General features: G+C 44.6%; 2 protein-coding genes across 2 annotated transcripts in view; both read left to right on the top strand.

Moving 5' to 3' along the window:
• The window catches only part of LOC121922095 (apolipoprotein M-like), a 30,760-nt gene extending 8,592 nt beyond the window's left edge, over window positions 1–22,168 (top strand). The window contains 1 exon segment of the mRNA XM_042451036.1: window positions 22,049–22,168. The gene's annotated coding sequence lies outside the window, so the exon portion shown is untranslated.
• LOC121922096 (apolipoprotein M-like) lies at window positions 8,235–14,342 on the top strand. Its single transcript, XM_042451037.1, has 4 exons — window positions 8,235–8,552; window positions 10,429–10,571; window positions 11,674–11,747; window positions 14,246–14,342. The coding sequence occupies exons 1-4, from the start codon at window positions 8,442–8,444 to the stop codon at window positions 14,257–14,259; spliced, it is 342 nt and encodes a 113-aa protein (XP_042306971.1). The 5' UTR covers window positions 8,235–8,441; the 3' UTR covers window positions 14,260–14,342.
• Window positions 22,169–22,508: the final 340 nt, after the last annotated feature.

Genomic DNA, 22,508 nt, shown 5'->3' with positions numbered 1-22,508 from the left:
GTTGGGTGGTCAGGAAAGATGTGTCTGAAATACTTCCAACACCAAAAACACAATTATTCGAAGCTGAAGCCATATGATTCATGAGTGCCGTAGGCTCAGAATGTGTAAAGCAGTAATAATGAGGATAATACCTCTGAGCATGTTCAGACTGCTTTTCCTCTGAAGAATCAGCATCCTCCTATCATAATTTTGAGTTCCTCCTACTCTTAGGGTAGAAATTAGATTTGTTGTTGTTGTTGTTGTGTGTGCCTTCAAATAATTTCTGACTTATGGCGACCCTAAGGTGAACCTATCATGGGGTTTTCTTGACAAGATTTGTTCAGAGGAGGTTTGCCTTTGCATTCCCCTGAGCCTGAGAGCATGTGACTTGCCCAAAGTCACTTAGTGGGTTTCATGGCTGAGCAGAGAATCAAACCCTGGTCTCCAAAGCTGTAATCCAACAAGGGTCAGCTAGCAAAGAAAAAACCCTACAGAGTGCTGCAGGCCCCATAATTTCCCCTGCCCATTGTGGGGTTAGTTCTGCCCACCACCTGGTGCTTCCCCTACTAACTTTTCCTAAAGGCAACATAGGTGTACTGGTGAAAGGGGCTGTCTTCTGAGTCTGGTGAGTTTGCTGGCCAGGTGGGAAAAAGAGTCGTCTCCATTTGCCACCCAGCCAGCAGCTCCGCCAGAACCAGAAAAGGATGTCAAAGAGGGGGGTATTCAAAAAATGATCCGCACTGGGTGTCAAATATATTAGGTGCGCCGCTGGCCTGAGACAAGATGGGACATAGCTTCCTGCCCCTGCACATCCCTCCAAGCCAAAGTGCACCATACTCAACCGACCAAACTGCATAATGACAAAAATTATTAATGAGGAAGATTGCAAGCTATGAAAGACGGCAGAAATTTGCTTTTGTGCCTAAGTATACAGCGAAGGGAGTTGGGAAACCTCTGGGGGGGGGGGTCTCACCTCAAAGGTCCACAGATTGTCCACATATGTCAGCCAAAATACAAGACAGTATCATCCCGTTTCATGAAGTTACATTCCGAGATGTAACACCAAAATGTGAAACTGCAGGTAACAGTGAACCTTCTTGAAATGAACAACTTCCAGCGTCAAGCATATCATTGAATCATCCTAGAGGACCTAGAAATGCCTAGATAGGACACTTCTCTAGGCATTTCTAGGTCCTCCAGCATGACTCTTGGACAGGAGTTGACACTGGAGGACCTAGAAATGCCTAGACAGAACATATTTTTTAGGATGCAGGTAAGTGAAGCATGTACAGTATATATATTGGTTCCATTAACTGTAGCTGATAGGGTTGCAAGTTCTCAGGGCTTGGTCTTGTCCTCTAGTCCACAGGCAAGGTGAATGGATCTCAGGACAAGAGAACTGTCTTGAAAATATATGTGTACAAATTTTCGTCTTTTATATACATGGTGTTTTAACATGATTGACGTACACTGAACAACTGTGACTGATGCAGAATGCATCATGCTTCTCAGGGATCACTCTCTGTAATGTCAATTTGTAGCGTCTCCAGGATGTGCCCTCTGTGGCATCACAAATCCTTTTTCAGGTTTCGTGAATCGTGTTTTCATCCCGGAGAGTACAGGTATGGTCCTGACCTGCCAGCCCTAGGACTGGGGAAAGAGTAATCCCGCGTAAAACAGTCCATGGTAGTTTTTTTTTAAAGGCACCTTTGTATGTAGTATGCATGGAAACCCACTGGTAACCTTGGTCAAGTCACACTCTCTCAGACTCAAAGATGGCAATGGCAAACTCCGTCTGATGAAACTTGTCAAGAAAACCCTGTGATAGGTTCGCCTTAAAGTCGCCATATGTCAGAAACAGCTTGAAGGCACACAACAAGGTTGGTCCCAAGAGTAACCCAAATAACTTTCCTTTGCAGTATCTTGGCAGATGGCTCTTCATAGCTGCCGCTTCATCATCCCCTTCCTCACTGAGGACATTCACCAGTGCCGACAGCACTTGTGTTAGCATGACTCAAAGCAACGACCCACAGCGACTGCACACTGCAGGCCGCCATCCGGCTGTAAGTCACCCTTCCTCTAATCCACCTGTCCTCTACCTTGAAATGCATGCCCCACTGCCTGTTCCTCCATCCACCCAAAGATGCCCTGTCAGGAGCGTCTTAAGGAGCTGGAGTATGTTTAGCCTGGAGAAGAGAAGGTTAAGAGTGACATGAGAGCCCTTTTTAAATATTGAGGGACTGTCATACTGAAGATGGAGCAAGCTTGTTTTCTGCTGCCTCAGATATAGGACCACGCAATGGATTCAAACTACAGGAGAAGAGTTCCACCCGACATTAGGAAGAACATCCTGACATAAGTGCTGTTCAACAGTGGGAATACACACCCTCAGAGTATGGTAGAGTCTCCTTCTTTAAACAAGGCTGGATGGTCGTCTATTGTGGGTGCTTTGATAGTGTATTCCTGCATGGCAGAATGAAGTTGGGATCCTTCCCAACTATGATTTTATGATGCTATAAAGTTTACACACGGGAGAGATCCTGTGCAAAACAGGATTTAAAGTAAATAACCCCGCAAAAGTGGATTTATTCTCAGACAACGCCAGGTTAACCAACATGAACCCAGACAGAAAGTAGAAAAAAATGCAGAAGAGCAATTGAATTTCAGACAATGTCGCTGTTGAAGGTCCATTAATGCGACATTAACCCGAAAGTAAAAAGAATTGCATTTGTGTCAACGTTCTAGCCGGTTTAATGTTGCATTAACCTTGATGTGTCTGAAAATCAATCGCACTTTTACATGTCTACTAGGGTTATTTTTATTTAAATCCTGTTCTAAATCCTGTTTCGTACAGGATGCCTCCCATGTGATAAATCTATGATTCTATAAGTGGTAGCTGGCAATGTATATGAAAATATGGAGGGACAACTGTATAGATATGATCTGTGATTTTACACACACATCCCTGTCCATCACCCTGCCTGAGAGATCTGCAGCATTGCCGCCTTGAGTCCTTATGTTGGGAGAAAGGCGGGAGATAAGAAAATTAAATAATAATAATAATAATAATAATAACAACAATAACAATAGCCCTGTTTGTCCATCCCCCACATAACTTTGTTCTCTGTGCCTTTCTTCCCAGGAAGACAGGCCAGTGTGTTCCCAGATCATGGATTACCCTGCTTAAGGAGGAAGTGCAGATCTGACAACAGAAGGGGAGGCAGAATTTTCATTTCTGACAATTTTTGTGTAGACACCCCAATATGAAAACACAGTTCAGAAGAATCTCTTACTATTGATTTACAAATTCTAATCTGCACTGCAGAATTAATTCAGTTTGACACTTCTTTAACGCCATGGCTCAATGCTATAGAATTAGGATGTAAGTATAGGATGTGTAGTTTTGTGAGATGTTTAGCCTTCTCTGTCAGAGAGCTCTGGTGCCCCCCCACAAAGTTCCAGAGGATGGAGCCATGACAGTTAAAGTGGTGTCAAACTGCCTTACTTCTGCAGTGCAGATTAGACCTGAGACTCTGAAGCACAACAGTGGAGATTTCTCATAGTATTGTTGGCTTCCCTAAAAGTCAGATTTGTACAGGATGGCAAGACAATGTCGTTTCAGTTTGTCACCAGGGCAGCCAATAGCTCCCCATCAACAGGTTGCTGAATCCACTCTGAGCTGTAGTTTGAATCGTAAAGAGAATCTATGATGTAAACCTATTTGGGGACATTGGATTCAGCATCTTCAGTTGTCCCTATAGTTCAGACTACATTCCAGTGTGGATTGCCCACCAAATTTATATAGGAGCAACTGGCCAGCAATGTCAACCCTCCATGTTTTCCCATAGCCTTATCTGTCTTATGTTTGGAGCAGGAATTAATCCATGAGGAGGAAAAAACCAAAAATAGCTGCCCAGTCAGGGTGACCATAATGTCCTAACCACAAAGGAGGACAAGGCACACAAAAATATAGGACATTCATGGAAAATGTTGAACATTACAAACACAAAAACAAAAAACACACATATACAAATATAAATCCATGTTTCTTAGACATTTTCAAATTCCTTCTGGACAGAAGACTGAAATGTAGGACATGTGATCAGTTATGGCCAGTGTATTTTTGCTTGGTTTGCCCTTGGCTGTCTGTTGCGAAGCACTCTTTCAATAACTGAATACCAAAGTAAATCATTACGAAAGTGACCCAGCATTGTAGGGGAGCAAAGCTTATGGGGCTGAAGCCATGGGAACTTTTCAATTGAGCAGATACGATACCACATTTCCCCCCACCACCACAACAGGTTCCCTGTTTCCTCTGAGCTGTGAACTGGCCCTATTCTAATGCAAAATATTTTGTGGGTGGCTTGGAGTGTATCTACACTGTAGAAATAATGCAGCTTAATACCAGTTTAACTGCCCTGGCTCCATGCTACATATTTCTGGGATCTGTAGTTTTCTGAGACACCAGACATTCTTTGGCAGAGAGGTGAAAGACATTGTAAGACTACAAATCCCAGGATTCCATAGGCTGGAGCAATGGTGTCAATCTTAATTATTCACAGTGAAGATGCCCATCAAACACCAGACCTCCGTCTCGAATGGGCACTGAGACCCATTAGGACCAGAAAAAATACCCTCCTTCCTTCCCTCTCTTCTGTGCTCTTTTACACGGCACAACCATAGTGCTATGATTCTGCTTTAATGCCATAGAAACATCCTATGGAATCCTGGAATTTGTAATTGTGGAGGGGGATTTAGAATCCTAAACCAGAGAATTTGGTACCTTGCAAAACTACAGATCCCAGGATTCACAGGAGGATGCAGCCATGATAGTCAAAGTGGAATCATAGTGCTATATCTCAATCTCAATCTATCTCAATCTCAATGTCTCGGTCACGGCTGCATCCTGTGGAATCCTGGGATCTGTAGTTTGTGAGGTACTAGAACCTCTGGTTAGGATTCTAAATCCCTCTCCCAAATTACAAATTCCAGGATTCCATAGGATGTTCTATGGCAGTTAAAGCAGCTTCATAGCACTATCGAGCTGTGCCTATGGAATCCTGGGATTTGCTACCTATAGGCAGTGGCATCACCAGGATTGGTGTCACCCCAGTGCGATAACCCATGTCACCTCCAGGCTGCCTGGCACCCACCCAGTCCCAGCCAGGCAATTTCCACAGGAGTCATTGGGCCTCTATGGACGGCGAGAAGGCTCCAGTCTAGTTGCCATCCGTGAGAGATGGCAAGGACACCTGAAGGGACCATCCATACCCCAGACCTTTTTGGTCTGCCTCCTTATTTGCAACTCCCAAAGGGGTTCCAGGCACTATTTAGTGAGGGGAGAACTTTCACCCTGGCTTGCTGAAGTCATCAGCCTTCTTCCTTGCCACCTGCAGGCAGGTGGACCGGGTTTCCCCCAGGACCTCAGTCTCCGGAGTCTATCCACAGAAAGGCATAGCAGTACATGCCAGAGAGGTAATCTCTTCCAAGAATGCCACCTCCAAAGTGTCATCCAGTAAGTCCCACGCACCCCTAGAATAGCCCTGCCTATAGACATTTGTAAGGAGTCAAGTTACAAGGAAAATCCTCTTGTGCCAGCTGAACTGTCCATTACGTCAACTATCCCAGCCTGGCCAGAAAAACACAGCCTCATTACTCCCTCAACCCCCAACTCTCTTGCTCTATCAACCTGTTTCTCTCTGGTTTCACTGCTGCAGGTCGTCCTACATGAAGACAGAACTGTTCTCTGCCAAGTGTCCCGACTCCATAATTGTCCAGGAAACAGACCAAGGCTATCAGAGGATCCTTTGTACTGTGAGTCTTTAGCCCGTACTTCTGAATTCAGCAGAGAGGCAGAAGTGATATTGACAGGACAGGTCAGGGTTTAGGAGAATTACCTTTTTAAATTTCAAATCTCAGAATCCTGTAGTCAGAATGGTCATTGGGAGTCACACTCTCGAAAGCAAAATTCTAAACTCTGGATTTGGATAGCGGCATATGTGACCCAAGCTCCTCACTGCTCTTATTGGATTTGGGGTACTGTACATGCACCATCCCACACTGAACACCCTCAACTTGTCTGATTTATTCATGACGCTAGAAAAGTGGAATTTTAACAGGATGAAAGCATCTTTGGCTAATACTATCACATGGCATCATGTTCATATTGCTGCCACCTTGCATTCGATTTGTGGCTGTAATGCAACTTTCATTGATGGGCAAAACATGTCAATAGGATTTCAATCTCGCTGCTACTCTCATGGCAGCTTGCGCAATAGGTCCCTTCTGCTGCAGTTTCTGCTTCTCAGATGTAATGTGTTGGAAGTGAGGGGCCTGATTCTGCTCCTTCTCCATCTCCTCCTCCCCCTCGGCAATTCCCAAGCAGTCTCTTTCCTTTCCTTTCCTTTCCTTTCCTGATTTTATTTTGTAGCAGAGAGAGGGGCTCTATGTCCTGTTTCGCAGTCTGATCTTTGACCTTTCTCCTCAACCCAGCCACGGGAGGCTGGTCTCTGTATAGCGCCAAGCCAGGATAGGTTTGCTGTATTGCTTTCTTCCACGCTTCCTCCCCTCTCCCAGAAGCTCAGGCTCCCTTGAAAAACACTGAAAACCTTGGCCCATATGGGTAGCGTTGTACCACACAGCAGTGTCGAGCTACAGGAGAGGTACAGGCAACTGCACGCACGCACCAACAGCTCTCTGGCTACTGTGTGCACATTCACACAGCAGCCAGCTTTAGGAGAGCAGCTGGCTCAGTGGTGATGGAGGGGGGCATTTGGCAGTGCGGAAACCAGATCCATCCATGGATCACCAAAGCAGCACCAAAGTGCTATCTTGGAGGAAAGTGTGATAAGATTATGCCAAACTGATATGCTTCCATTCTTAAACGTGTGGTGTGTGAGACAGGACACACTAGATGTGTAGACCCAATTAGGGAGGTTGAATACCAAGGAGTTTATCACACAAAGGAGATCCCATTAATATCCCAAAAAAAATTGTGCAATTGTGCAAAACGATATCACTCGACATCGCACAAAACCCACCTTTAAAGTGGTCACAAAGAAGCATCTTTTTACTTTTGGGATTTCAGTGACAATGCATTTCCACTTTATTATTATTATTATTATCATCATCATCACTTTATTTGCATGTGATAATCATTCACGCAATTACTTGCATTATTTGCGGGATGCTTTGAATGCACTTTAATCTCTCTTTAATACTTAGTGTTACAGAATCCTGGGAGTCGTAGTTTATTGCAGCACCAGAGCTCTGTGACAAAGAAGGCCAAATGTCTCTCACAAAACTACAGTTCCCAGGATTCCCTAGCTTTGAGCCAGGGCAGGGCAGTTGAAGCGGTCTCAAAGTGGTTTATTTCTGCAGTGTGTTTGGGACTGTAGTTACCACATTTAGTTATCACATCAGGTTCGTGGCTTCGAATTAGAGTGTTTGCACATGCGCAGAGTGAGGAGTATCGTATCATGAAGATTTTACGCTTCCGTTTCAATAGGAGAGCTCCTTCACCCCAGGACTCCTATACAGGCTGCCAGAGTCTATATGAGTCTAGATGAGGACCCAAGGAAGTCCCCCCCCCCCGAGTTAGAGGTGGACAAGAATAAGGAGGCATGCTCAGGCTCCTCATCCTTCCTTTCTCCACCCCTTCACTCTTCCCTCCTTGAAAAACAGCTGCTTTCCTCTTGGCAGCCAGTGGAAGACAAAGGAGTACCAGAAGCAAACTCACAACAAAGGATCATGGGAATTGAAGTTTGTTTATCACAGGGTAATCCCATGGTTGAACTGGAAATGCCTTTCACACTACCAGAATGGAAAATACAACACAAATTCGAGATGGATATGGGCTTGCAAATTTGGTATTTTTGCAAAAGAAGCTATTCCCAGGATCTTGCACATTTCTGTTTGGGATGTGACCCATTAGCACGCGACGTCATGTGAAAGTCTTTTGCAAAATTGCATGTAATACATTGGGTAAACCTGGATTCTCACTTGGTTAACCTTCCAATTTTCCCCATATGATATAGTCCTAGGTGACCATGGGCAAGTCACACTCAGTCTTAGAGGAAGGCAGGGGCAAACCCCTTCTAAACAAATCCTGCCAAGAAAATCTGGTGACAGAGTCACCTTAGGGTTGCCGTCAGTTGGAAACATCACACAACAACGAGTTAAGAGAAAATCCCTCTTACTCCTTACATGACCTTCTCTGCCAATGAGTACACACTCTCTATCATCTCAAATACTGCCGGACTCGCTCACTCCTTTGCTCTCTGGCCTCTGGTTTTGCTTGCTAGGGTCTTTCTGGATTTCATTTTGAGCCACACCACAAGCTCAGAATGGACTCTAGACCCCAGAGGGCTAAACATTTAGCAAGCCTGGGGCAAAGGTGAGCCTCACAGGATGTTAGTGCAGAGGCTGATTCGCAGAGCAAAACTCTAGCAGTAACTCTTCCAATGGAAATCCCGTGGTACTATTTTCTCTACCTGTACAGGGCCTTTGTGGATGCCCTCTCCTTGTGCGAAGAACCCATGAAGCTGCATGCTAGTGAGCTCAACCGAGACCAGGTAACAACAAAAACTCAGGGTGGTAAGCAGAGGGTAACTAATGTGGGAATGTAGATGCATGCTATCGAGATCCAGTTCCTTCCCAAACTTACAAAAAGCCTGATAGTTTATTATTTATAATGGCATACCGTGTTGCACTTCATCGGCTTCGCAGGGTGTTAGCAATAATTTCAGTTTTGTATGCAGTCTGCAGATCATTGTAGCACAGATTACATTCAGGTGCTTCTGTGAAGCCAGTTATTTCGGGTAGCGCGATAAAGATCTTCAGTGTGTACAAGCCTGTTTCGGTCACATTAAAAGCATCAGCTTTAAAACCATGCATAAAATAAATTGCATAAATGCTCAGTCTTCTCCATTGTGTCGGAGAAGAGGTAAAAAGATAAACCCATTTGTTCACATGTGGAGGCAATGTATAAAAGTAAAGCAGTTTGGGGACAAAGTGATCGATCTGATTAATGACAAAACTGGTCAAAGTGAACAAAGTGTGATGTAAGAGTGGTGTTGTTTTGAAGTACATTGTTTAGTGTGTTAAAAAACTCTTTTAAAGTGGATGTTTTTGATATGGTTTATGTTTGCATGAGCTTTCATGGATATATAAACCCACTTCTTAGGAAGCAGCACTGAGTGGTATTAAGGCCTCAGTTATAATAAAGCATATTTAATCAGTTGTGGGAGTGGAATAGAATGTATTGGGATCCAAAAAGATGCAAATCATGTCTCTTGCCTTTCAAAGGGTTGTGTGAGGTCTTTCAGATCTTTAAAGGGATTTGTTAGCATTCAAAAAGTCAGTCAAATCCTGTTAGTGAATTACAATGGCATAATGACAAAAATTATTAATGAGGAAGATTGCAAGCTACGAAAGACGGCAGAAATTTGCTTTTGCCTAAGTATACAGCGAAGGGAGTTGGGAAACCTCTGGGGGGGGTCTCTCCTCAAAGGTCCACAGATTGTCCACATATGTCAGCCAAAATACAAGACAGTATCATCCCTGTATTCATGAAGGTTACATTCCGAGATGTAACACCAAAATGTGAAACTGCAGGTAACAGTGAACCTTCTTGAAATGAACTTCCAGCTCAAGCATATCATTGAATCATCCTAGAGGACCTAGAAATGCCTAGATAGGACATTTCTCTAGGCATTTCTAGGTCCTCCAGCATGACTCTTGGACAGGAAGTTGACACTGGAGGACCTAGAAATGCCTAGACAGAACATATTTTTTAGGATGCAGGTAAGTGAAAGCATGTACAGTATATATATTGGTTCCATTAACTGTAGCTGATAGGGTTGCAAGTTCTCAGGGCTTGGTCTTGTCCTCTAGTCCACAGGCAAGGTGAATGGATCTCAGGACAAGAGAACTGTCTTGAAAATATATGTGTACAAATTTTCGTCTTTTATTATACATGGTGTTTTTAACATGATTGACGTACACTGAACAACTGTGACTGATGCAGAATGCATCATGCTTCCCAGGGATCACTCTTTGTAATATCAACTTTGTAGCGTCTCCAGGATGTGCCCTCTGTGGCATCACAAATCCTTTATTCAGGTTTCGTGTTTCATCCCGGAGAGTACAGGTATGGTCCTGACCTGCCAGCCCTAGGACCTGGGGAAAGAGTAATCCCTCGTAAAACAGTCCATGGTAGTTTTTTTTTTAAAGGCACCTTTGTATGTAGTATGCATGGAAACCCACTGGTAACCTTGGTCAAGTCACACTCTCTCAGACTCAAAGATGGCAATGGCAAACTCCGTCTGATGAAACTTGTCAAGAAAACCCTGTGATAGGTTCGCCTTAAAGTCGCCATATGTCAGAAACAGCTTGAAGGCACACAACAAGGTTGGTCCCAAGAGTAACCCAAATAACTTTCCTTTGCAGTATCTTGGCAGATGGCTCTTCATAGCTGCCGCTTCATCATCCCCTTCCTCACTGAGGACATTCACCAGTGCCGACAGCACTTTGTTTAGCATGACTCAAAGCAACGACCCACAGCGACTGCAACTGCAGGCCGCCATCCGGCTGTAAGTCACCCTTCCTCTAATCCACCTGTCCTCTACTGTACCTTGAAATGCATGCCACCACTGCCTGTTCCTCCATCCACCCAAAGATGCCCTGTCAGGAGCGTCTTAAGGAGCTGAGTATGTTTAGCCTGGAGAAGAGAAGGTTAAGAGGTGACATGAGAGCCCTTTTTAAAATATTTGAGGGACTGTCATACTGAAGATGGAGCAAGCTTGTTTTCTGCTGCCTCAGATAATAGGACCCAGAGCAATGGATTCAAACTACAGGTGAAGAGATTCCACCTCGACATTAGGAAGAACATCCTGACAATAAGTGCTGTTCAACAGTGGAATACACGCCCTCAGAGTATGGTAGAGTCTCCTTCTTTAAACAGAGGCTGGATGGTCATCTATTGGGGGTGCTTTGATAGTGTATTCCTGCATGGCAGAATGAAGTTGGGATCTCTTCCAACTATGATTTTATGATGCTATAAAGTTTATCACACGGGAGAGATCCTGTGCAAAAACAGGATTTAAAGTAAATAAACCCCGCAAAAGTGGATTTATTCTCAGACAACGTCCAGGTTAACCCAACATTAACCCAGACAGAAAGTAGAAAAAAATGCAGAAGAGCAATTGAATTTCAATGTCGCTGTTAAGGTCCATTAATGCGACATTAACCCGAAAGTAAAAAGAATTGCATTTTGTCAACGTTCTAGCCGGTTTAATGTTGCATTAACCTTGATGTGTCTGAAAATCAATCGCACTTTTACATGTCTACTTAGGGTTATTTTTTATTTAAAATCCTGTTCTAAATCCTGTTTCTGTACAGGATGCCTCCCATGTGATAAATTTCTATGATTCTATAAGTGGTAGCTGGCGATGTATATTGAAAATATGGAGGGACAACTGTATAGATATGATCTGTGATTTTACACACACATCCCTGTCATCAACCCTGCCTGAGAGAATCTGCAGCATTGCCGCCTTGAGTCCTTATGTTGGGAGAAAGGCAGGAGATAAGAAAATTAATAATAATAATAATAATAATAATAATAACAATAACAATAGCCTGTTTGTCCATCCATCCACACATAACTTTGTTCTCTGTGCCTTTCTTTCCCAGGAAGACAGGCCAGTGTGTTCCCAGATCATGGATTTACCTGCTTAAGGAAGGAAGTGCAGATCTGGCAACAGAAGGTGAGGCAGAATTTCTATTTCTGACAATTTTTGTGTAGACAACCCCAATATGAACACACAGTTCAGAAGAATCTCTTACTATTGATTTACTAAATTCTAATCTGCACTGCAGAATTAATTCAGTTTGACACTTCTTTAACTGCCATGGCTCAATGCTATAGAATTAGGATGCATAGTATAGGATGTGTAGTTTTGTGAGATGTTTAGCCTTCTCTGTCAGAGAGCTCTGGTGCCCCCACCAAAGTTCCAGAGGATGGAGCCATGACAGTTAAAGTGGTGTCAAACTGCCTTACTTCTCCAGTGCAGATTAGACCTGAGACTCTGAAGCACAACAGTGGAGGTTTCTATAGTATTGTTGGCTTCCCTTAAAAGTCAGATTTGTACAGGATGGCAAGACAATGTCGTTTTCAGTTTGTCACCAGGGCAGCCGATAGCTCCCCCATCAACAGGTTGCTGAATCCACTCTGAGCTGTAGTTTGAATCGTAAAGAGAATCTATGATGTAAACCTATTTGGGGACATTGGATTCAGCATCTTCAGTTGTCCCTATAGTTCAGACTACATTCCAGTGTGGATTGCCCACCAAATTTATATAGGAGCAACTGGCCAGCAATGTCACCCTCCATGTTTTCCCATAGCCTTATCTGTCTTATGTTTGGAGCAGGAATTAATCCATGAAGGAGGAAAAACCAAAAATAGCTGCCCAGTCAGGGTGACCATATATGTCCTAACCACAAAGGAGGACAAGGCACTACAAAATATAGGACATTCATGGAAAATGTTGAACATTACAAAACAAAACCAAAAAAACACACATATACAAATATAAATCCATGTTTCTTAGACATTTTCAAATTCCTTCTGGACAGAAGACTGAAATGTAGGACATGTGATCAGTTTATGGCCAGTGTATTTTTGCTTGGTTGCCCTTGGCTGTCTGTTGCGAAGCACTCTTTCAATAACTGAATACCAAAGTAAATCATTACGAAAGTGACCCAGCATTGTAGTGGAGACAAAGCTTATGGGGCTGAAGCCATGGGAACTTTTCAATTAGCAGATACGATACCACATATTCCCCCCCCCCCGCCGCCACAACAGGTTTCCCTGTTTCCTCTGAGCTTTTGAACTGGCCCTATTCTAATGCAAAATATTTTGTGGGTGGCTTGGAGTGTATCTACACTGTAGAAATAATGCAGCTTAATACCAGTTTAACTGCCCTGGCTCCATGCTACATATTTCTGGGATCTGTAGTTTTCTGAGACATCAGACATTCTTTGGCAGAGAAGGCGAAAGACATTGTAAGACTACAAATCCCAGGATTCCATAGGCTGGAGCAATGGTGTCAATCTTAATTATTTCTACAGTGAAGATGCCCATCAAACACCAGACCTCCGTCTCGAATGGGCACTGAGACCCATTAGGACCAGAAAAATACCTCCTTCCTTCCCTCTCTTTCTGTGCTCTTTTACACAGCACAACCATAGTGCTATGATTCTGCTTTAACTGCCATAGAAACATCCTATGGAATCCTGGAATTTGTAATTTGTGGAGGGGGATTTAGAATCTAAACCAGAGAATTTTGGTACCTTGCAAAACTACAGATCCAGGATCCACAGGAGGATGCAGCCATGATAGTCAAAGTGGAATCATAGTGCTATATCTCAATCTCAATCTATCTCAATCTCAATGTCTCGGTCACGGCTGCATCCTGTGGAATCCTGGGATCTGGTAGTTTGTGAGGTACTAAACTCTGGTTAGGATTCTAAATCCCTCCCCAAATTACAAATTCCAGGATTCCATAGGATGTTTCTATGGCAGTTAAAGCAGTTCATGCACTATAGCTGTGCCTATGGAATCCTGGATTTGCTACCTATAGCAGTGGATCACCAGGATTGGTGTCACCCCAGTGCGATAACCCATGTCACCTCAAGGCTGCCTGGCAACCACAGCCCAGCCAGGCAATGGTCCACAGGAGTCATTGGGCCTCTATGGACGAGAAAGGCTCCCGTCTGTTGCCATCCGTGAGAGATGGACCAGGACACTGAAGGGACCATCCATACCCCAGACCTTTTTGGTCTGCCTGCCTTATTTGCAACTCCCAAAGGGGTTCCAGGCACTATTATGTGAGGGAGGAACTTTCACCCTGGCTTGCTGAAGCATTCACCTTCTTCCTTGCCACCTGCAGGCAGGTGGACCGGGTTCTCCCCAGGACCTCAGTCTCCCGGAGTCTATCCACAGAAAGGCATAGCAGTACATGCCAGAAGGTAATCTCTTCCAAGAATGCCACCTCCAAAGTTTATCCAGTGAAGTCCACCCACCCCTAGAATGCCCTGCCTATAGACATTGTAAGGAGTCAAGTTACAAGGAAATCCTCTTGTGCCAGCTGAACTGTCCCTTACGTCAACATCCCGCCTGGCCAGAAAAACACAGCCTCATTACTCCCTCAACCCCCAACTCTCTTGCTCTATAAACCTTTTCTCTCTGGTTTCACTGCTGCAGGTGTCCCTACATGAAGACAGAACTGTTCTCTGCCAAGTGTCCCGACTCCATAATTGTCCAGGAAACAGACCAAGGCTATCCGAGATCCTTTTGTACTGTGAGTCTTTAGCCCGTACTTCTGAATTCAGCAGAGAGGCAGAGTGATATTTGACAGGACAGGTCAGGGTTTAGGAGAAATTACCTTTTTAAAATTCAAATCTCAGAATCCTGTAGTCAGAATGGTCATTGGAGTCACACTCTCGAAAGCAAAAATTCTAAACTCTGGATTTGGATGCGGCATAGTGACCCAAGCATCCTCACTGCTCTTATTGGATTTGGGGTACTGTACATGCCCATCCCACACTGAAACACTCAACTTGTCTGATTTTATTCAATGACGCTGAAAAGTGGAATTTTAACAGGATGAAAGCATCTTTGGCTAATACTATCACATGGCATCATGTTCATATTGCTGCCACCTTGCATTCGTTGTGGCGTTGTAATGCAACTTTTCATTGATGGGCAAAACATGTCAATAGGATTTCAATCTCGCTGTACTCCATGGCAGCTTTGCGAATAGGTCCCTTCTGCTGCAGTTTGCTTCCAGATAGTAATGTGTTGGAGTGAGCCTGATTCTGCTCCTCTCCATCTCCTCCTCCCCCTCGCAATTCCCAAGCAGTCTTTCTTTCCTTTCCTTCCTTTCCTGATTTTATTTTGTAGCAGAGAGCGCTCTATGTTTCGCAGTCTGATCTTTTGACCTTTCTTCCTCAACCCAGCCAGGGAGGCTGGTCTCTGTACCCAAAGCCAGGATAGGTTTGCTGTATGCTTTCTTCACGTTCCTCCCCTCTCCCAGAAGCTCAGGCTCCCTTGAAAAACACTGAAAACCATTGGCCCATATGGGTCGTGTACCACACAGCAGTGTCGAGACAGGAGAGGTACAGCAACTGCACGCACAAGCTCCTGCTACTGTGTGCACATTCACCCAGCAGCCAGCTTTAGGAGACAGTGGCTCAGTGGTGATGGAAGGGGGCATTTGGCAGTGCGGAAACAGATATCCATGGATCACCAAAGCAGCACCAAAGTGCTATCTTGGAGGAAAGTGTGATAAGAAATTATGCAAACTGATATGCTTCCATTCTTAAACTAGTGTGGTTGTGGTGAGACAGCCGACTGGTTGATAAAGTCAAAACAGAGTCTGGCATGGCAGCCTTGCTGCCAGTCAGAGTTGACAATATTGAGAAAAGGAACAATGGTGAGGGTCAGTATAATGCAGCTTCCTCTGTTTATTGGGTGGGCTTCCCTTCTCCCTCCAGCACGGTCCTCCATCTGGAGATGAAGATGCATCAAAGATTTCAGAACAAAGCAGCCGCCTTGACATGGAGGAATCCTTCTTATCCCAAGGACCCAAGGTAGGTGTTAGTAGAGCACTAGTAAATAACAAAACCAATGGAGTCTCTTTTGGATGTCTAAGAGTCGGAGCTCTTAGAAGATGATGCCCTTCATAGAATATGAGTGCCATGCAGAAATCACAATGAAAGCACACACTGACAAATGGCCGTCCAGCCTCTATTAAAAACCTCCAAAGAAGTGACTCCACCACACTCTGAGGGGTGTGTTCCATGTCAAACAGTTCTCACTGTCAGGAAATTCCTCCTAGGTTTAGGTGGAATCTCTTCCTTAGGTTACATCCATTCTTCTGGCTCTGTTCTCTGGAGCAGCAGAAAACAAGCTGGCTCCATCCTCAATATAACATCCTTCAAATATTTAAACAAGGTTATCATATCACCTGTAAGATACAAAGGGATCTTGTGGCACCATTGAGACTAACTGAAAGAAAGAAGGTGTTAGCATGAGCTTCCGTAGAATTGCGTCAACTTTCTCAGGTGCTTGAGGTAGAGAGGAGTAGACTCAAGTCTACTACCACACCCGGTTGCTGCAACACTTTATTAGCTCAGTCTGCAATTTTGTGGGCTGGAAGCAGATATTGGGAAAATTCCTTTTTTGAGGAGGATTATGGGAGTTGTAGTCCCACAAGGAACTTCCCATGTCCTGTCTAGAAGGTTTGAAAGTCTTTGTCTGACGTAGGCTTGTAAAAATGAGAACAGCAACATTATGTACAGGAGGCTTCTCACTTTATCTCTTCCTCTAGCAGCTAAATTGCAAACTCAAGTCCACTTCTGTTGATTCCAAACCCCCAAACCCCCATGTCAGACAAATGTGACAATTTGATAAAACAAACAAACAACATTTTATTACTTAATATGCATTTGTCCTCTTTCAGATGCTTGTGAATTCCAAGATGTTTGACCTTCAAACCCTTGGGTAAGAGAACCATCCTTTCCCACCCTTTATACTTGGTTGCCCCCCCACCACCACCTTAGATCATGCTCTATCTTTCAGAGTGAAAAACATTTTTATATGTGCTCAAAATTATATCTTGCCCCCTTGTTGGATCGGAGCCCACTTCACATTACACACTGCCCATGGTCCACCCTATGAATCTGGGATTGTGTTAGGAGGGCACACCCAAACCCATGGTTCCATAGGCTGGGGACCATGGCAGTCAAAATGGAATAATGTGCTATGACTGCATAGTGTAATGGGCCCCTGCTTGGAAATGTGTGCTTCTGGCCTTGATTTCTACTGCCTACAGAGATGGAGAGAGGGTCAGTTTGTTGTTCTGGATAAGGGAGGCTCAGTCTGTACAAGATTGCAATCTTTAATGGTTTAAGATGTTAAAATGGTGGGTGGTCAGGAGATGTGTCTGAAATACTTCCAACACCAAAACACAATATTCGAAGCTGAAGCCCTATGATTCATGGTGCCGTAGGCTCAGAATGTGTAAGCAGTGTAATAATGAGGATATAAACCTCTGAGCATGTTCAGACTGCTTTTCCTCTGAAGAATCCGCATCCTCCTATCATAATTTTGAGTTCCTCCTACTCTTAGGGTAGAAGAAATTATGATTTGTTGTGTGGTGTGCCTTCAAATAATTTCGACTTATGGCGACCCTAAGGTGAACCTATCATGGGGTTTTTCTTGACCAGATTTGTTCAGAGGAGGTTTGCCTTTGCATTCCCCTGAGCCTGAGAGCATGTGACTTGCCCAAAGTCACTTAGTGGGTTTCATGGCTGAGCAGAGATCAAAACCCTGGTTCCAAAGCTGTAATACCACAAGGGTCAGCTAGCAAAGAAAAAACCCTACAGAGTGCTGCAGGCCCATAATTTCCCTGCCATTGTGGGGTGTAGTTCTGCCCACACTGGTGCTCCCCTACTACTTTTCCTAAGGCAACATGGTGTACTGGGTGAAAGGGGCTGTCTTCTGAGTCTGGTGAGTTTGCTGGCCAGGTGGGAGAAAAAGAGTCGTCTCCATTTGCCACCAGCCAGCAGCTCCGCCAGAACCAGAAAAGGATGTCAAAGAGGGGGGTATTCAAAAAATGATCCGCCACTGGGTGTCAAATATATTAGGTGCGCCGCTGGCCTGAGACAAGATGGGACATAGCTTCCTGCCCCTGCACATCCCTCCAAGCCAAAGTGCACCATACTCAACCGACCAAACTAAGACAGAAAAATCCCACACAGGACCTCTCTTCCTCTGGCAGTAAAAATGCAAAGTAAAAGCGAACCATTTTTGCTGTATACTATGTCTCCTAAACCTTCTGCCTGAGATGTCTGCCTCATACCTTAAAGGTACAGTTGGCCCTCCACATTGCTGCTTTGACTTTTGTGGATTTTGATATTGTGGTTTTTGATCAATATATCCTCTAGGAATATCTAGGTCCTCCAGCTAGGGTTAACATAATTCCCGTCTACAAAGCCCGGACAAATGTAGGAAAAATGTAGGACATGATGTAACACAAATGTAGGTCATTCAAGAAAAAATGGGACAAACAATAAAAAAACAATGGCCTGTTACAGACAGGCCAAAATAAAGCTGCTTCGAGTCACTTTGGAGTATGGTTATTTCAATGATGCTGATGCCTAAGAGTCCAAAACACACCAAAGCTGCACCCCAGTCCTTAGGACTGGGCATGGCTTTGGTGTGGGTTTTGGACTCTTAGGAGCATGCATCATTGAAATACCCTACCTCCAAAGTGACTCGAAGCAGCTTTTTTTGGCCTGTCTGTAACAGGCCAATATAAATGCATGCTTCTTAGGCATGCACAAAATGGAGGACATTTTGACATTCTTCTGGATGAAGTTTGGATGTATCTTGTGTGGTGGACTAGGACTCTGGAGATCAGGTTCATTTCCCTGCCATTTGGTGATGTGACGTCAAGCTCAAGAAGTCACACTCTCTCGCCTCCTCAGCAGAAGCCATGGCAAAACTCCTCTGAACAAACCTTGCCAAGCAAACCCCAGGATAGGTTTGCTTTAGGGCGGGGTAGGCAACCTGGGCCCGCAGGCGGATGCGGCCCAGCGAGGCTTGGGACTGGCCCAGCCTGCTCCTGCCGCCGATTGCCGCCGGGGCCTGGGCCCTGCGCGCAGGGGCAGGGGGGCAATTGTCTATAGACGCCTCAAGAAACATGATTTATATTACCTTTTTTAAAAAATCATGTGTGCGTGGCCTCCACTTGGGAAAAAAAAGTGCCGCCTATTGAAAATGTGTCACATTTGGTCCCGGTTTAGATTTATTTAAAAAAAATTTTAAATTTAAATTTTGTAAGCCGCCTGATCATATTATTGAAGGGCGGGGTAGAAATAAAATTTTTATTATTATTATTATTAATTATTTTTTTTGGTTCGGACCCCCGTTGTCTGAGGACGCAACCAGGCCCCCAGCTCAAAACGGTTGCTACCCCTTTTAAGTCTCCATAAGATGGAAAACAACTTGAAGGTACACAACAAATAATAATAACTGAGTGCTGTACCTTTAAGTGCAGTGGGGGTCCAGCATGGTGTAGTGGCCTGGTATTGGACTAGACAATGAGAGCCGGGTTCAACCCCAGCTCGGCCATGCATCCCACTTGGTGACTTTGGGCAACAAGTTACACTCTCTCAGCCCTGGGAAGGTAGGCAACCCCCTGCTCTGAAAAGCTTGCCAAGGAAACTCTGAACGGTCGCCATAAGTCGGAATTTCAGAAAGGAGTTGAAGGCACAAACACAACAGCAGCAGCAGCAGGAGGGAGGAGAAAAGGGATAAGGGAAGAAAAGGAGGAGAAAGAAGAGAAGATAGGAGAAAGAAGATAAAAAGAGGAGGAGGAGGAGGAGGAGGAGGAGGAGGAGGAGAGAAGAGAGAGAAGAAAGAGAAGAGGAGGAGAGGGGAAGAAGAGGAGGATGGGAAAGAAGAAGAAGAGGAGAAATAAGAAGGGCCAACTGATGGAGTGAGGCACCGCACGTGCTCTCGCCTCTGGAGAGGCTTGCCAGCCGGTCTGGGCCCTGAGGAAGAGGCCACGGCAGAAGGCCTTCTCTGAGGCAGAGGAGCGCAAGGAGCCAGGCAGCAGCTGGGCCCCAAGGAGGGAGGCACCCACGCAAGGCTCTCCTCCACCTGCCTGCCATGCGTGGACGAGATCAGGCAGCCAGCTGGGCCCCACGTGGCTCTGCCACTGCTGAGGAGGAAAGGTTGCATGGGACTGCTCTTCAGGGCCTAGCGGCTGGCTGAGACCCCACCCCAAGTGGCAGGCAGCGAGAGGCCCTGCCCCAAGCCAGCAAGGCCTAGGCTTCATCTGTTGCCGCTGCCACATGGTTGAGCGGAAGTTCACCGGACGGGTGGGAGCCGGGACTGGCCATAAACCCAGGCTGGGATGTTCAAAACGGCCCAAAACTGAATGTCCCAGCATAATCCGGGATATGGCAACCCCACCTCCAGCACAACTCTGCCAGAAGTTGAACATGCTGAGAGTTATGCTGGAGAGGTAGAGGTCCCTAGAGAAAACACTTCTCCGGCATGAAGTCAAAGGTTATTCCTTGTTGGTTCTCCACACACATCATGATCATTCTGGCAGATACGTGGCACAAGTTGCACTGGGACCTGGAAGTTCCTAGATGGAGTTCTCTTGGGTAAAAAGGATAGTGCAGTTTTTTATTTGCGGTTTATTTATTATTATATTATAACCTTTATTTATGAAGCGCTGTAAATTTACACAGCGCTGTACATGCAATCTTTTGTTAGACGGTTCCCTGCTCAGGCTTACAATCTAAAAAGACAGACACAGAAGGAGAAGGGAGTGGTGGAGGGAAGGGTAAGGGTCCAGCAGTTCCTCTTTCCCACATTCATGGGGCTCCTTCACACTTAACCCAGCAATGCAGAGGACCACTGTAGAGCTAGACCACTGTATATTCTTGGTCAACTCCCCATTTCTTCGGCCTTGCTATGGAACGTGATTTTTGATCAAGTTCTTGGAGATTTGCCAGACATTTCAAAAAGCAATGACAGAGAAAGGGCATCACTCCACACAATTACTTCCATCCAAAGGCCGACTGTGTGGTGTTTTCTTGGCTATATTCTCAGTCAATTAACAATGAGACCCAACAGGCTGAGCAAGTACTTCACGTGAACTGAAGCTGCACCAGAGAATATAACTCTGCAATGCGTTTAGCAGAAGTAAAGGGAGTACCTGGGGTGGGAGAAAGAATTACAGGGGACAACTACTATAATCCCCTAGCTAAGGGTTCTGGGAGCTGTAGTGCAAAATGTTTTTTTAAAGAATCCAACCTGTGGTAATGACATTCCATGGCTGCATCTCCACTGCAGAAATAATGCAGTTTGGCACCACTTTAACAGCCATATCTCAATGCTATGGAATTCTGTAAGTGTGGTGGTGGTAGTTTTTTTAAATGTTTTCCCTTCTTTGTCAGAGAGCTCTGGTGCCCCCACAACAAACTACAAATCCCAGGATTCCATAGCATTGAGCCAAGGCAGTCAAGGTAATGTCAAATTGCATTATTCCTACAGTGCAGATGCAGCCCTTGTCAGACAATGAAAGGATTCACCAGGCTGAAAAACACTGCCATATATTTCAGCATAAAAAGGCAGAGAGAAGTGGGACCTTTAAGACTGACTGTGTTTTATTTTAGCATGGATTTTTGTGGATATGAACCCCACCTTATGGATGCTGGCCAGTGTGTCGTTCTTCAACTCCTGGACAGAACAAAGGTCTGATAATAGCCGTAACCCTCTAAGCATGGTTAGAAGACCAAGAGCACTTTCATCGATTTAGAACTTGCATCTCCGTCGTGTGTGAATTCCTTCCACTCTTTTTTCCTCCACAGGCAGCTGCAGCGCAGAATTACGTCTGCACTAGCAGTAAAGCCACAATGGTTTTCTCCAAGTCCACTTCTTACCAAAAAACATTTGGTAAGAAGTAGACTGTAGGCCATTTAACAAATACAAACAAAAATCCATCAGCAATACCTTTATTGGCCAACCGAAATGCACAATATACTTGTTGCAAGCTTTCGAAGGTCCATGAGCTTCTTCTTGCAACAAGTATATCTTGCATTTCGGTTGGCCAATAAAGGTATCGCTGATGGATTTTTGTGTGTACTTCTTACCAAGTTTGCAAAGTCTTGCCTGAAGCCAACTGTGGTTAAGTACAAAAATAACACAGTACCATTGTTTGGTTTCAAACGGCAAAGGAAAGTTACCAATACAGTAATTGAGAGAAGGAAAGAAAACACACAAGACTGCAGGGTATTCCTGATCTCATAAAGAATGGAAATATTGTGTTCACAGTAGACCAGTCTTCTAGAGAATCGCCTGACCGGATTTTATTTTATTTTTTTAGCTGCAATGACAACTAAAGAAATATCAAGTCTCAAATTCTTTCATATTACCCATCCTCCACTCATTTCCCCTTTGATTTCTTTCTTTTTCTCTCATCAGATCCAGCTCCCTTGTGACAGGAATTAATCATCCATGGAAATTTGCTTGTCTCATTTCCTCGGAGAGCTGATTTCTTCACACATCTTGTCAAGTTAAATAAAGTATCTTTTATGGTGTTCAGCCCTGCCCCCCTCCCCAAAACTGTAATGCGTAAGCAAATGAATGACAGCCGCGGCCAAGAATGGTGGCATTGACTGAGGATGGGAATCACAAGTTTTGAGCAACTGCTGAAATCTCAAAGTTGCATAAAAAATGTGATATTTGCAAGTTCCAGTGAGAAATGACCTGGTCTGCCCCTCTAGGGCTTCATCTACACTTCAGAATTAACACACTTTGACACTGCTTTATCTGCCATGGCTCAATGCTATGGAATTCTGGGAGTTGTAGTTCTGAGAGATATTTAGCTTTCTCTGTCAGAATGCTGTGGTGCCACAAGCTACAAATCCCAGGATTCCGCAGG

This window comes from Sceloporus undulatus, chromosome 2, assembly GCF_019175285.1.
Source record: "Sceloporus undulatus isolate JIND9_A2432 ecotype Alabama chromosome 2, SceUnd_v1.1, whole genome shotgun sequence".
NCBI classification, from domain to species: Eukaryota; Metazoa; Chordata; class Lepidosauria; order Squamata; family Phrynosomatidae; genus Sceloporus; species Sceloporus undulatus.
Note: the sequence above shows the minus strand (reverse complement) of the source record. Positions and strands in the feature narration are given on the sequence as shown.

Bases quoted from the DNA above. Each gene is read 5' to 3' on its own strand.
- LOC121922096 (XM_042451037.1), top strand. From the start codon at position 8,442: ATGGAAATCCCGTGGTACTATTTTCTCTACCTGTACAGGGCCTTTGTG. The intron at 8,553-10,428 runs GTAACAACAAAA...TTTCCTTTGCAG, and splicing joins GTGAGCTCAACCGAGACCAG to TATCTTGGCAGATGGCTCTT. The intron at 10,572-11,673 runs GTAAGTCACCCT...TTTCTTTCCCAG, and splicing joins CTGCAGGCCGCCATCCGGCT to GAAGACAGGCCAGTGTGTTC.